The sequence below is a fragment of the Halichoeres trimaculatus genome, unplaced genomic scaffold (assembly GCF_033239565.1).
Source record: "Halichoeres trimaculatus isolate MK-OKI-2021-1 unplaced genomic scaffold, fHalTri1.1 fHalTri1_scaffold_11, whole genome shotgun sequence".
NCBI classification, from domain to species: Eukaryota; Metazoa; Chordata; class Actinopteri; order Labriformes; family Labridae; genus Halichoeres; species Halichoeres trimaculatus.
Genome location: NW_027437189.1, coordinates 1,330,636 through 1,346,023, shown reverse-complemented (window position 1 = coordinate 1,346,023; position 15,388 = coordinate 1,330,636). Strand labels below are relative to the sequence as shown.

The 15,388-nt window shown below is 37.7% G+C and overlaps 1 protein-coding gene across 1 annotated transcript in view; it reads left to right on the top strand.

Moving 5' to 3' along the window:
- The window catches only part of srms (src-related kinase lacking C-terminal regulatory tyrosine and N-terminal myristylation sites), a 39,869-nt gene that overhangs the window by 11,297 nt on the left and 13,184 nt on the right, over window positions 1-15,388 (top strand). The window contains exons 2-3 of the mRNA XM_074680876.1: window positions 1,805-1,926; window positions 11,135-11,301. Of these exons, the coding sequence (XP_074536977.1) occupies window positions 1,805-1,926; window positions 11,135-11,301 (289 nt within the window). The remainder of the gene's footprint in view (window positions 1-1,804; window positions 1,927-11,134; window positions 11,302-15,388) is intronic.

Genomic DNA, 15,388 nt, shown 5'->3' with positions numbered 1-15,388 from the left:
ACTGTAGAGCCACATGTGATGATGTCAGTCTGTATTTGCCTTTTATGATGTCATCTTTAGTCCTGTCCTTACTGCCCTCTACTGGTCAGGAGATGTAGTGCATGTTTTCTTTTTCTCCATACGTCACAGGGCTGATTTCCAGCCGGGAACCATCTTTGAAGAGAGGTTCCTGGTACTTTTGAAGCATCTCAACTTGTGACCTTGTTGACTTTTTGTTGGAAGCAGAGACTCTGGTCCAAAATAGGCTCGATAATCTTATGTGGTATGTGGTTTGATCTTTAAATGTCAGAGACAGTGAAGTAGTTCCTGTGGCAAAAAGTTCCTGGTATGCTGAGTGAAAAGAGAATGATCTGTCTTACTAATGCTAAAAACACATGAACACAAAAAAGTCACTTTCTAACCGACAGAAATAAAGCTGAACATTTTTTTCTTGTGAACGTGTTTGAAAGTTAGTAAATTTCTCTTTGAGGCGTGGGACATTTTGGAAAGTTGTTTAGATTAAACAGGAGTCTGTAACCTTTAATTTTACAGGAGCCATTTTTCCTCAGCTCACCTGGAATAAAAGTCAGTCAGGAGCCACAAAATCTACTTTATCTTCACAATAAAGACAAAAACTGTAAATCCAGGGAATAAATACTTAAACATGATTTATACTTTTTATAAAATTGTACATGTGATACTTTCTTAAAAAATGTTTGTAACAACTTTGCAAATAAAAAAAAAATGAAATTTATTTTTTTGAAAATATTCAATAATTTTAGAAAAAAATGGAAAAATGTCAAAAAATACAATTTAAAAAAATGCAAAATTTACTTAAATATAAGAAATTGTAAAAAAAAATTGCATTTTTTGAAATGTACTAAATCAGCATAAAATTTCAAAAGTTAAAAAAAATATTCAACTATTTTCTTTAAATTAAAATAAATTGCAAAAACAAGAAAAAGAAAAAAATGTTGAAAAATTGAAAAAAATGGAAAAATGTCAAAAAATGACAATTTAAAGAATTGCAACAAAAACTAAAATTTTAGAAATTATAAACATTTGCATTTTTTTAAATGTACTAAATTTGCATAAAATTTCAAAAAAAAAAAATTTAAAAACTTTTTAAATAAAAAAAATGCAAAAACCAGATAAAGAAAACAAGAAATTTAATAACTTTTAAAAGAAATCCAAAATTTTAAAAACTTGATAACCTGTATGGATTATTTGGTTAAACTCATCATTTTTTGTTGTTGCCACATATCAGTCATATATATTAATCCAGCACGTTGTCAGTGAAATGAATCCATCCACACAGAATTAAAATCAGTATTTTCTTCCAGATGAGTCTTTTTGTAGATGTAGTTATCTTCCCAGGGCTGTAAAACTTGAGGTTAGCCACAGGTGCATGGAAAGTTGGTGGGCTGTTGATGTTGTAGGAGGTGAAGTAGAGCGGTGGCAGGCTTTATTGACAGATGGGATGAAGATTTAGTTCAACTAAATGTTAACACAGGATTTTATTTAGTGTCAGTGTCTTTAATCATCAATACCCTCTGGAAGAAAAATAACTATTCTTTATTTCATGAATATTTTTAAAGCAAGGAGTAGCTTGTAGCCCTGTGTTTTCAGGGCAGATGAAGTGAAACTTTATTCATGAGGCAGCTCCACCTGACTCCACCTGTTCATCTTCTCTGTAACCTTCACCCATCCGTTCATCGACTTCCTGTCGTGTTGCTGTGTTGTCTCCTGATCGATCCTTTGTGTTGAACTCCTCCTCGCCCGCTCTGATCTCTCTCCCGTCTTTGTGCGTCTGTCCTCGCTGCAGGTGGTACTACGGGAACATAAACCGGGTGAAAGCTGAGAAGCTGCTGCTGGCGTCCCAAAACAAAGATGGCTCCTTCCTGGTGCGCATCAGCGAGAGCCACAGCGACGAGTACACGATATCAGGTAAGAGACGCCGCCGCCACTCATCTGTCCCTCCTCCATGGTGACCTCTGACCTTTTCATGTTCTCATCTGTGACTCTGTGGTTTGGAGTCATGGCTGACTTCATCACAGCGTGAAGCTCGGAGCAGCTGAGGGTGTGTGTGTGTGTGTGTGTGTGTGTGTGTGTGTGTGTGTGTGTGTGTGTGTGTGTGTGTGTGTGTGTGTGTGTGTGTGTGTGTGTGTGTGTGTGTGTGTGTGTGTGTGTGTGTGTGTGTGTGTGTGTGTTTCAGAGGATCTGAATGTTTCCTGAGCTGCAGAGGTTTGATCTCTGGTCCAGCGTTGCAGAGGGATCATGTTACTCTGCATTTCTACTTCTCCCTCTTCATCCATCAACCCCTCCTCCTCCTCCTCCTCCTCCTCCTCCTCCTCCTCCTCCTCCTCTTCCTCCTCTTCCTCCTCTGCCCTTCAGTCCTTCAAGGTCTCCTCCAGCCACCGTCAGCCTCAATCTCCCTCCTTTGATTTCCTCCTCTCTGCGTCTCTCTGGGTCTCTCTGCGTCTCTCTGCTGGCTCTGTGGAGGTCACGGGGTGGCGAACACGCCCCCGGCGGCGGCCATGTTCAGGGTGATGGTGCAATAACGTCTGATTGAAGTAATAAAACTCTACGAGTGCACCGTGCAGAGAGCGTTTAATTCTGCTCTCAGTCTGGGATCAGGAGTTGGAGGCGTTTGAGTTTGACGTGACTGTGACCGTAAACTGAGAACGAGGAAATCAAACAGCTCGGTGATGGTGATGATGATACTGAAGGAGACGGGAACAGGAAACGGATGAAACAGCCTGAGGAAAAAAAATGAGATGATTCAGCTGTCGCATTACTCTGTCAGATAACTGATCAATGGACAGATCAATCTTAAAAACACATGATGACCAAAAAGGCTTATTTTAAGTCCCTTAACGTGAACAACAGCAGGTCGATCATTTTACTGTTTTACCTCCCACTGTCCTTCAGTGTTTGTTTAACTTTACTACAGAAAGGAGTTTTCAAAAAACATACAGGAAATCATCTAACCTTAAACAAATCAGTCCATGAATGACTTTTGAAATACATCTAATCTTTTATGGGGAACAAAAAATTACGTTACTGGAAAAAAATGTAGAAATACATAAATAAATAAATATAAATAAATATAAATAAATAATTAAATAATATAAACATAAATATTAAAATAAATAGAAACATGAATACATACATAATAGTTAAATAAATAAATGTTATAAATTAAAAATTAATTAATTAATTAGATAACTAATAAATGTTTAAAAAACATAAAAATAAATAAAATAAATAGAAAAATAAAATTAAAAAATAAATAAATAAATGTTAAATAAATAGAAATAAATTTTAGAAGTAAATACGAAAAAATAAATAAATTGAATATGCAATATTGCATATGTAAACTTTATTTATAAAACCATACAAATATTAATGACTAAATGAATAAATAAATAAATAAAAAGTATGGAAAAGCAATAAAAAAACATGATTGAAGCGACAGAATAAAAGGATTTAATTATTGTTTTTTAATCATGTATTTATTCATGTGTTTTTTTTATTGTTTTAAGTGTTAAATTCATTATTTTTTTCTTATATTCCTGCATTAATTAATTTATTTATTAATTAATTTATTTCCAATTATGTCAGCCTTTGGCCACCATACTTTTTTTTGACATAGAAAAACTTTTTAAAAAGTTACAAACAGATTATTGTTTTGGTTTTGTTATAGCATGACATTTTATGTGATTTAAGTGAATAAATATAAAATAAGTCGATGGATCTGGATATTTCTGAACGTTAATAAAAAAAAATGAGTAAAAATTGCGTCCAATATGAAACATTTATGAAAAATAAAACACAACAAACTAACCACTAAACTTTGTAAACTTTGGTTTTCTTGTATGAGGCGTCTCAGGTGTTATGATATGAGCTGTGGTGTCACAACAGAGTCTGACTCATTAGTCCTCAAAGAACGATGAAGCATTCACACTTTGACATAAACATTAAATCCTCTTCATAGATGTTTTGCTTATTTATTCAGAAACAGTCTGGTTGAAAAATGAAGCTTCAACAGGAAATCTTTTTCCTAATCCAGCTCGATGACTTCTCACTGACAAACTTAACCAGTCAGAGACATTTCAGCGTGCGTAAAAACTGCGTACTGTGCCTTTAACCTGCAGTCTAAACTAGAAGAGGCTCACTTCTGATAAGGCTGCTTTAAAATGTGTTTTACTAGTTGAACTCTCCTGAATGTGCTCAGTGTTTCTCTGAGTAATCACACAAAAACATTTACTACAGTTAATCTCTCTGAAACTTTAATCCCGTTTTCAGCGCCGTGTTTTTATTCTCACAGCCGAAGGTCACACCGAGGGTTTAAAACCTCCAACACACTCAGTGTCTCAGACCCAGGATCCAAACAGAGTTCAGAGCAGAGCTGAACTTTACAGTCACAGATTTTTATCTCTGAACTTTGCTCCGAGCTCCGAGCTTTGGCTGAGCCTGACGTAACTCTGAGGCTGATTTTACGGCTGCTGTGATTGTGACGGCATTCAGAGAGCAGAGGGAATAAATGTTTGATGTTTTATGATCGTTCTGAGGAGGATTAGCAGAGCTGTTGAAGTTTCTGAAAGCTTTATGCAGGACGCAGTTATATGACGACGTCTTGAAGCATTTTCTGCAGCATTATCCTCTTTACAGCATGCACACACAGCTGTGCAGACTTTAAGCTTTCCTCTTCATCCCTCCTTTGTTTCTCTATCTCTCCTCTTTATTAGTCATCCTCTGCGTCGGGGACTGCATTTGTATGTATCAGCCAAAGCAAATTTCCCCCCTGGCGCTGGGCTGCGTTCCTTATCTTATCGTTTCTCTCAGATAGTCCAAAAATCATTAGCTGGTTTGTTCCTCTGAAGGTTGTTTCATGATCAGGGCCCAGGCTCTGCAGATAGTACTGAGGCGACATTGATCGTGCAGAGGAAACCAGGGATTATTCAATTACAGATATTTTTAATCTGGGAAACCCTGAGTGAGTTTCTGTAGCTGCTCTGATTAGCTTCTTCCAAAATCCTGCAGACTCTACCTTCAGATTTTAAAGTTCCCATATTCTGCTCCTTTTCTGCAGTGTAATCTGGATCATTGATGTCTTCATGAAATGGTAGTAACATGTTTTGGTCCAAAAAGCCAATAAATCAAGCACAGCAGCATTGTTTCCAGGCTCTCATAGCCCCTCTGTTCAGAACGCTCTGATTTAGTGGGCGTGGCCTTCATATGTAAATGAGCCACCGCTGATACCGCCCCGCTCTTCCACGTCACTGAGAGCGGCGCCACGAGCTCCGAGTGCACAATGTTTAGAAAACAGAGAAGCTCCTTTACCGTAACATTACAGGCTAAAACAACAGGCTAACTGCAGCTAAAGTTAGCATCCTGAAGCTAACACAGAGACAGGGGGGACACTGAGGAAAAGCTCTTCCATCTGCTCCACAGCACACAGCATTTAAAATACTCACATTTCCAGGGTCCCAGGTTTGTTGGAGGATGGTTGGTAATGCGCCTGGATTCAGGACCAGTCTATTGGCTAGCCCTCTGTTGGACTGTCCAAAGTTGGAAAAGCAGTCGGCCGTGAAGTGACTAGCACACACATGCTCAGTTTTACTGAGTGTAGCTGGAACATTTCCTGATAAATGAACTCTAGACACTTAGTCTGTCTTCTTCTGAGATGGGAAGCTTGAGCATGGAGCTGTGTGGCTGTTTACAGCCAAAAACAGAGCAGTGATGGCTCTTCAACTCTGGCATTCTCCTCCCAGCTGCTGGAGAGACAGCAGCTTGTTTTAGGTCAGGATTTTACATTAACAAGCTCTACTAAGAACAGGTTTGGTCATTAAATATCACATTTTGTGGGCTGGGAGGAAAGACAAAGACCCACACATTTCACTAAAAGACTAAATAAAGTGATTTTTGCAGAATATGGGACCTTTAATCCACGCAGACTTTACTTTAGGATGATAAGGTTTCTCTCTTCAAGATGTAAACCTGAGACATAATCATTGACTCGACTTGACTGGACTCACCCACAGCAGAAAAACTTGAGTCTTAGACCAAATGACTTGCTTCTCGCTTGGGACTCGACTTGGGCTTGGTGGGCTACTGGAACAAGACCAACGTGGAGTAGGACCTGAGTTTTTTGGTGTCTCTGGGCAGACTTCTCTCTCTGTATCACTCGCTTGTCATGAAAATGGGGGAGTAAGGGGGAGGTGGAGCGTGCAGCCTCACCTGCTAAAGATGAACAGGAACACTGAGCGGGGTCGTTGTTACACTTGATGAAACTCAGATGAAGTGAGGAGCAGATTTCTTCATCATGTCGATGTGTCAGCTCTCACAGCAAAGGGACAGGAAGCAGACTCTATGTGTGCTGGGTCTGGGTCTGGGTCTGGGTCTGGGATCATTGGGTAGGACTGTAATGAGGCTGAAGCTGTGAGGAAGGAAGAAAGGAGAGAGCTCATCCTCCTCATTAGGAAATAATCATCTTTTTTCTTTAAACTTCTTCAGACTGGATTAGTTCAGGCCAGAGTCAGCCTGAAGCTCCACTCTGTGTGTGTGTGTGTGTGTGTGTGTGTGTGTGTGTGTGTGTGTGTGTGTGTGTGTGTGTGTGTGTGTGTGTGTGTGTGTGTGTGAGTGTGTGTGTGTGTGTGTTGAGCTCTCATAAAGACATGAGCAGTAAATGTCACCGTGTCGTGGTGAGTGTGTGTGTGTGAGTGTGTGTGTGTGGCCTTGGCTGGCGATCAGAGCTCTCTGTAAACAGACGTTTTTAGCATCCTGTCCTGGATGTATAACCCATATTTTCTGCTCGTCGCTGGCAGCTGACGGGACGTTTACGCTCGACGAGCTCACAGCCAATCCTCTAATGGACCCCCTGAGATCTGTGTGATCCTGGACTTTTACAGCCCCCCTTTTGTGTTCCCTCTGATCCACATCTCGTCCTCTCGTTCCCTTTCCGTCCTCTGGCTTCACACATCTTCTGCGTCTGCATCTTTTCTCCTCCTCCTCCTCCTCCTCCTCCTGAAGGTCCCTGAGGTCTCGGGGGGGGGAGGTGCTGCAGTTAGACGCTCGGTCCTCGCTGAGCTGGAGCTGAAATCTGCCTGATCAGGACTCTGTGCACAGCAGCTGATCACACCTTCCTCTTTAAAGCTGTGTTACACACACTCCTGTGTCTGATTTACCGTCTGCGTCCACGCCGTGAAAACATCTCTGACTCCGTGTTCCCGCTCTGAAACATGATCCTGGGTTTCTGTGAGGAGTGAAGTCAGCAAATCTCTGTCAAAGTGTCAACATCCCGTCCTGTCCCTCTAAAAACCTCTGAAAGCTCCAGATTTAAAACATTTCTCCAGTTAAATCAGAGAGACGTGATGGATTAAAGTCAGGCTGATATGAGAGGAAGGTCTCAGTGTTTTTATTCCTTTTTTGTAACAAACTGCTTTTTTCTGATGTCCTTAGAGTGCTACTTAAAAAGGGTGTGCACTAATATGAGCCTTTGTTCAGTAACGTGTCACTATTCCAAGTCAGTGATCAGATTAAAGGTCCTTGTCCTGGTCACTGTGCGTTACTATTGTTGTTATTTTCCTCTGTAAAAAGATTTATTGTTTGTATATTGTTTGGGTTTTTTGTTTGACAATATCAAAATTAGGAGTCTTTCTCAAAAACTTTTTTTAAATACAAATTCTTCATTTCAGTCTTTGTTTATAAACCAGATTCAAAAGAAGTTCCCACTTTTCTCCAGCAGAGGGCGACATGTTTCTCTCTGACTCACGTGATGAGCATTTTATGAGAAAATAACTTTTTTCACATGGTCCGGTGTTCAAAAAGCAAACTCACAAAAATCAGAAATATCGAACCAGCACCCCGAAAATTGTAATAGGCGTTATGAACAAGCGAGCATGACATATATCTGATTAAAAATCCCATGGCATGTAGCCTAAACTTACGGTTACCATAGAGCGCTGTGCTACTGACTGATAATATTACATGTTTGTCGTTGAATTGTCCAAAACGCTGCAGTATCTTTGCTGCTATGTGGTTAATTTTAAAAGTTAAGCTCACCTTTTTAAGCGTGGCCACTAAAGGACAGTACGTGTGATCGTAAATAGGCGTCCTTTTCAAGACGTGATGATGGCTCTATCAGCCGTCTCCAACCCCCTGCTGTGAGCTGTAGCAGAGATAAAACACACTGTACTGACTGAAAATGAATCTCTAATAAGGAAGTTATAAACATCTGTTTGTGTGTTCAATGATGAAAGTTGATATTCTGCTGAAAAAAGTTTCATCGATTTATGCTGCCTGCTAGCACACTAATGGAATTCCCAATGTATGATAGCATCAAGCTAGCACCAAGTGCTCTATATCGTTTTTGTTAGATTAAGAGCAATATAACATGTTGAATGGATTAAAAATGACTCTCTTGTGTGTGACTGTTACACTTGTTTGTGTGTTTATTGATGAAAGTTTAAGCGATGTATGCTACCTGCTAGCATATATCTTGACAGAGAGTTGTGTATCAGTGGCTCTCAGGGAGATCTCTTAGCTCCACTTTTACCTTCTGCTTTAATAAAAGTCAGAGATTTATACACATGATTAAACTTTTTTTTTTAAGTATGACTGACCTGAAGCTCTCAACTTTAAACACAAAATCAAGTCTTCTAGCTCAGGCTAGCTACTGTTAGCAAATTACCATCAAAGCTCCAAACAAATAAAAACATTTTAAAGCCTTTATACGACTTGCTACATGGTGTTGTTTAACAGGGTTCCTACAGCTCAAGCCAAGTTAAATTTAAGACTATTTAAGACTTTTCTGAGGCCGTTTGAAATCAAATTTAGGACCAAGTCGACAACGAACCACAACTGAAACAAACAAAACAACAAAATAAAAACACCACCTGGGTGAGAAGCCATTTTAACCCAATGTTTATTTCAAATAAAACATCACTTTTTGTCTTCTTTTTAACCCCATTTTTACAGCTTTATGCCTATTTCGTCCCCAATTCATCGTTTTTTGGCCACTGTCTGAAACATTTTTGTAATTTTTACGTTTTTTGAAATTTAATATCAAATTTAATTCCCAATTTTGCTGCCAAATACTATTTTCCTAAGCTGCTGCACATTTTTCCCCTTTTTTTTTTTTTTTTTTGCAATTTCATATCTATTATGCACCTATTTATTATCCTTTTTCCACTTTTGTACCATTTTTGCCCAGTTTTTGCAATTTCATCTCTTTTTTTTTTACCTTTATTCATACACTTTGTCCTACTTCTGGACCATTTTTATATATTTAAGCCCGTTTTTATACCTTTATTTCTATTTTGCCCCATTTCTTTTTTTATGACCACTGTCAAAAACATTTTTGGAATTTTTATATGTTTTTTGACATTTAATTTCAAATTTAATTTCCAATTTTGCTGCCATAATCAATTTTCCTAAGCCACTTTTGGATATATATATATATTGCCAATTTTTCACCTTTTTTTTCCAGGCACTGTAGTTAAAAACCAAGACATGCATCTGCTCTGAAAGATCCTGGTGCAGCCACATCACTGATTTGTTTTTTCTGCTTTTGTGATTACACGATGTTGCCATGACAGTGAATCAGTGAATTATTTTTTAAAAATATATACATTTTGCTAAATATGTTTTTAGTTCAATCTTACATAAATCTTATTGATGTGGTTAAATTTTTAAGACTTTTGAAAATTGGATTTAAGACATTTTAATGCCAATTAAGGCCTTATTTTTAGAATTATGAATTCAATGCCTTTTAAGACTTTTCAAGGATCCGCGGGAACCCTGTTTAAGATACCTCGACGATTCTCTGTGTATCATTAACAGAAACTTTAGGAAACTCCATCAAACATCATATTTATTTAATCTTTGCCATTATAACACTCCTGTTCGCTCAAGATGACGATATGAACATGAGTCTGGTTCTGTCCGAGGTTTCTGCCCGTTAAAGGGAAGTTGTTCCTCTCCATTGTAACTGTCTAAATGCTGCAAAGTCCTGTACTCATGGTGGATTAAGATAAGATAAGACTCCTTATCTTGTCTTGATGTTTGGTTTCTGCTAATAAATTTAACATTTACGGATCTAGACCTGTAAATGTTTTTGTAAAGTGTCTTGAAATAACCTTTGTTATGATTTGACGCTATACAAATAAAGATTGATTGATTGATTGATTGAAGAATATTGATAGCCTGAATGAAACGTGTGTAAAACCTGCTACTTTACATTTCAACTATCTCAAAGTGCCACTGAGGAAAAGATAATATGACTAAAAATAACAATTAATATTAAAAAAAAAGCTAATTTCGCATCAAAAATGCACATCACCAGACAAATATCTTATTCAAACACTTGCAAAGTGCATCACAATCTGTGTTTTTAAAAATGCACAAACAAAATTGTGCAGATAGATTTTTATTGTCATTAACAATGTTCGTTAGTTTCATACATACTCGGAGGATGATGCAAATCAAGACAGCAGCATGGAGAGAGTAAATATTAGAGATGATTAAAGAGCACGTTGAATCGTAAAACTGATTTTAGCCGCATGTAGTTTATATTTAATTTACAGAAAAAGTCATATAAAAGACTTTGATGATGATAAAGATCTGCAAAATGAAGTTTTTGCATGCATGAAACAGAGAAAAATAACAACAACTTTCTCTTAAAGCAGCTGATTTAATCCTTGAAACTGACTGACAGATGATGGTTGGAGAGTCTGTGATGGTGGTTTGCAGAAATGTCTGACAGGCGTCAGAGGAGCTGCTACTTTCTGTTGTTACCAAGAAGCCTGAGAGTGTCTCCTCTCTGAGTCTTCAGCCTGGTTCAAACTTTGATGTGTAAATCACTCTGTCAGAGCTGAGTGGGTAACAATGAGGGCTGAGTCACTGCCTGTCAGACGCTCTCTGTGGACGTAAAGCTCTCCTGTTATCTTTCCTCCATCTGATCTTTTCTCGCTGCACAAAGCATCAACACGAGTCTCTAACTGCTCAGGATCAGAGTCAGAAACTGGACCAGAGGAAGAGTTTAACGGTGAAATACTCAGGTTTAATCATGGAGTTCAGTCAGGATCTGGATTTAATCAGTCATTAACATACGATGACCTTCCTCTTCTTCCTCTTCCTCTTCCTCTTGCAGCCCGCAGTGAGGGGAAGGTCTACCACTTCAGGATCCAGCGCTCCTCCATCGGGGCCTACTTTGTGTCCGATAAGGTCTCCTTCGGCACGCTGGGGGAGCTGATCTCGTACTACCAGAAGAACCCGCGCAGCCTGGGCGTGCTGCTGGAGGAGCCCTGTGCTCAGCAGGTAGGAGACAAAACATCAGGTTTTTACCTCTATCCCTGTGAGGACCTCTGATTAAACCACACACTCATATAAACCTTTAGCATCCAAACAGTAAAGACAAAGTTAAAAAGTTAGACACAGTTTAAACATCTGTTGGTCTGAAAACTGAAGGTTTGGTCTCCACCACCGTCTGAGTGTGATAAATACCAAACTATCCTTAAAACTTTACCACAGCAGGTCAGGTTTTCAGGTTTTAAATAAACTAAACTACACTAAAAATTGAAGTCATCCTTTACCACATCATTTTAAAAAATGTCAGTCATCCTAAAGCAGGGCTGGCCGACCAATCAGAGACCAAGAGCCACAAAAATTACCGTGGAAATACAGAGAGACACATCACACATGTGGTCTAACAAACACACTTCCTCTCACACATAAACCAAATAATGTAGAATTAAAAATCTAAACATTTTCAATTTTCAAAGCCAGATTTATTGTGTTGGTGAGTTTAAATTTGTACTTGAAGCCGCGTTAAAGACAAATTTCTATTTTTACTGAAGAAAAGACAAAGTTCCATCTATCCATCTATCTATCTATCTATCTATCTATCTATCTATCTATCTATCTATCTATCTATCTATCTATCTATCTATCTATCTATCTATCAGCACATGAGCGATTGAGAGGTACACATGTAGAGAAAAGAAACTGAAACTTAAGTACCAATCTCATACCTAAGTATTGATAAATACTGATCCCAATGTTGGCATCAATAGATCAATATTTTAGATTGATCAGCACATCACTACTCATTACAATGCAATAGTTTTTTTTTTCTTTTTATCTTTTATGAATGGATTGAAGAGCCGCACACCGAAAGGCAAAGAGCTTGTGAGCTCCAGGTTGGCCACCCCTGTCCAAAACTTTTTTTTTTTTTAATAAAATAAATTAAAATTAAAATTAAGTCATACTATAATATTTCAGTTCTTTGTGTAATAAAGTCATAATATAACATGTAATTTTTTAAAAAACGGATGCTGTAGCATGTTATTTTTCTTTTAATTAACTAAACTGAACTAAAGATGTAAGTATAACTAAAGCATGCTTTTTTTTTAGGTTAAAGCCAAACTATAGCATGTATTTTTTAAATTATAATCATTATTATTTTAAGTTAAATGTATGATTGAAGTCATACTAAAGCATGACTTTAAAAAAGAAAAAGAGTCATACTATGGCGTGTTAATTTTTTTTTTTTTAAATCATACTTAAAAGTGTTTTTTTTTTTTGAAAAACTTAGTCATACTATAGCATGGCGTTTTTTGGTAAGAAATGGAAAATATGAACTTAAGCATGTCATGCAAAGGTTTATGAACACATTAAAAAAAAACACATTTTTTGTCGCATGTTTTTTGTATTATTATAAGTCAAATGTATAATCGAACTAATAAAGCATGTCTTTTTAAAAAATCAGTCATTCTATGGCATGTCATTTTTTGTAATAGTCATACTAAAAAGCGTTGGGTTTTTATTTTTATTTATTTATTTATTTTTAAAAGTAAGTCATACTAAACCACAGTATTTTATGGTTAGAAAAGGAAATATTAACTTAATTATTTTATGTTAAAGTATGTTAAACACACAATAGAAAGTCTTTTTTTTTTGTAAAAAAAAAAAAAAAAAAAATCATTCAAAAAATGTCAAACTAACATGTTGTTAAAAAGGGACACAAAAGCCTGTCATTTTTATTTATCTTTTTTTTTTTTTTTTTTCAATTTGATTCACAGTCTTGCTTGTTAGTTTTTCAAAAAGAAGACATTTTATCATGTTTTTTTTTAAAACCACACAACTTTTTGTTTTATCAAACAGAGTATGTAAACATTCAGAGTTACAGGTTGAAATTAGTACCTGAACACTTCCACTCTGACTCTCAGTGGAAACAAACAGTCAAACAAAGTGACGTTAGTTTAAAATAGTTAATGACTAATCTGCAAACAAATAAAAAACTCAGGAAACTTTTTCTTCTTCTTTCATCTTCAGTCAGCGCTGGTCCTCACAGAGATAGAGGTACACACAACAGTAACGTTCCTTATCCTCATGCTAACATCATGTTAGTCTGTGTTTAATCCTCATCTTTATTACATGTGTGTGTTTCTATAATAACGCTGTGTAGAAACTATCCTCAGACTTTATGTTTCTGTTCAAACCACCGCTCAGTGAATTTGACGTTTTGTGTTTGAAGGTGTTTCTGAGCTACAAAGATCCTGGTGTTTCTGCTTTTATTTCTCTGCAGCAGGAACTTAATGAGCGCTGTCTTATATGCATAATTAACACCGAGAGGCAAACATATCTGGAGCGTAATTAACCACAGAATATAATATTTGGAACAGTTGTAGAAAAAAAAAATCACGTGTCAGCGCCGTAATTACACGCAGCGTCTGAATCTCTGCAGCGCGGCGCAGATTAAACCCTCAGCCATCTTTATTCACGGCTCATCAGGCCGAGCGCGGCGGGAGACCAGCGGTTTCTCACTGTCTGAGCAAAGTACGGGGATGGCTGTTTAAAACATCACACACACACACACACACACACACACACACTCCTGAGAGCCACGTTACAAACGCTGAGCGATGTTTCAGACTAAGAACAGTCAGAGTTTCCTCTCAGACGAGGATTAAAGTGAAGAAGAAGAATCTGAGGACACTCAGTGACTCCTCCTCTCCTCTCCTCTCTTCTCTCCTTCCAGAGGAGGCCGTGAGGCTGAGGCGGAGGTTTCTGCTCGACATGCAAACACACGCACAGAAAACAACACCACACATCACTTCCTGGAGTGTTTGCTCACAGACGCATCAAATACAAACTTTTTACATTTCTTTATTGTTTCATTATGTAATCCTCTGTCCTTTATCATTTCACTTTTTTTATTGTTCCTTTTTTATGTCCAGACATTTCAGCATCTCAATCTGTAAGTTAATCTGTTGATTTGTTTTTGTGTCTTTGGCATTTCACTTCCCACTGATGTTTAAAAATGAAACACTTCCTGTTTTTGAAGCTACAATCACTTGAACATTTCTCAGATACTTTGAGTTTAATGTTTCAGAAAGACAAACTGTTGTTTGACCTAAAAAGAAAAAGGCTTTCTGTGTTTTGTGCGGCTGACACGGGATCGACATTACCTCCCCCAAAACTCAGAGAGAGTCAGATACTGTCAGAGAGTAAACATACGACAGAGACCGAGTCCAACACATTTCACTGAGCGCTGCTCCACAGGAGCCTGTCTGATAAAACAAACTCTGCACCGTCCAAATCTGCAGTTATTCAAACCACGTAAAAACCTTTCTCTGCTTTGGATAGCTGCTGTTAGCCTGCTGGTTGATGCAGACTCACTGCAGGCTAACAAAAATAGCTAAGCTTGAAGCTCGCTAGCTTTACCAGACGAGCTGTGTCATCGCTGTAACTAAGAAATCATGAGTTTTCAAAGTCAAAAAGATTCATTATTTCCAACATCAAACCCCTGATTTTTAAGATTTTAATCAGCTCTTGAGCAAAGAGAACAAATGTTTGGCTAATTAATCTTATTGAAGATCATAAATGTACGACATAACATTTAAGTTTGAGCACTAACAGCTCAGTGGTTAGCTGTAATTATTTTAGAAATGGGGCTGAAAGCAAATGTGGTAACTGTGGTGAGGGGTCTCATACCCCAGGAACTCATACGCCAGATTCTCATACGCCAGAATCTCATTCCCCAGAATCACATACACTAAAATCTCATACATCAGAATCTCATACATCAGAATCTCATACGTCAGAATCTCATACCCCAAAACTCATACACTAAAATCTCAAACGCCAGATCCTCATACACCAGAATCTCATACGCCAGAATCTCATACGCCAGAATCTCATACCCCAAAACTCATACACTAAAATCTCAAACGCCAGACCCTCATACACCAGAATCTCATACGCCAGAATCTCATACCCCGGAATCTCATATGCCAGATTCTCATACGCCAGAATTGCCAGAATCTCATACACCAGAATCTCATTCCCCAGAATCTCATACACTAAAATCTCATAGTCAGAATCTCATACACCAGAATCTCAT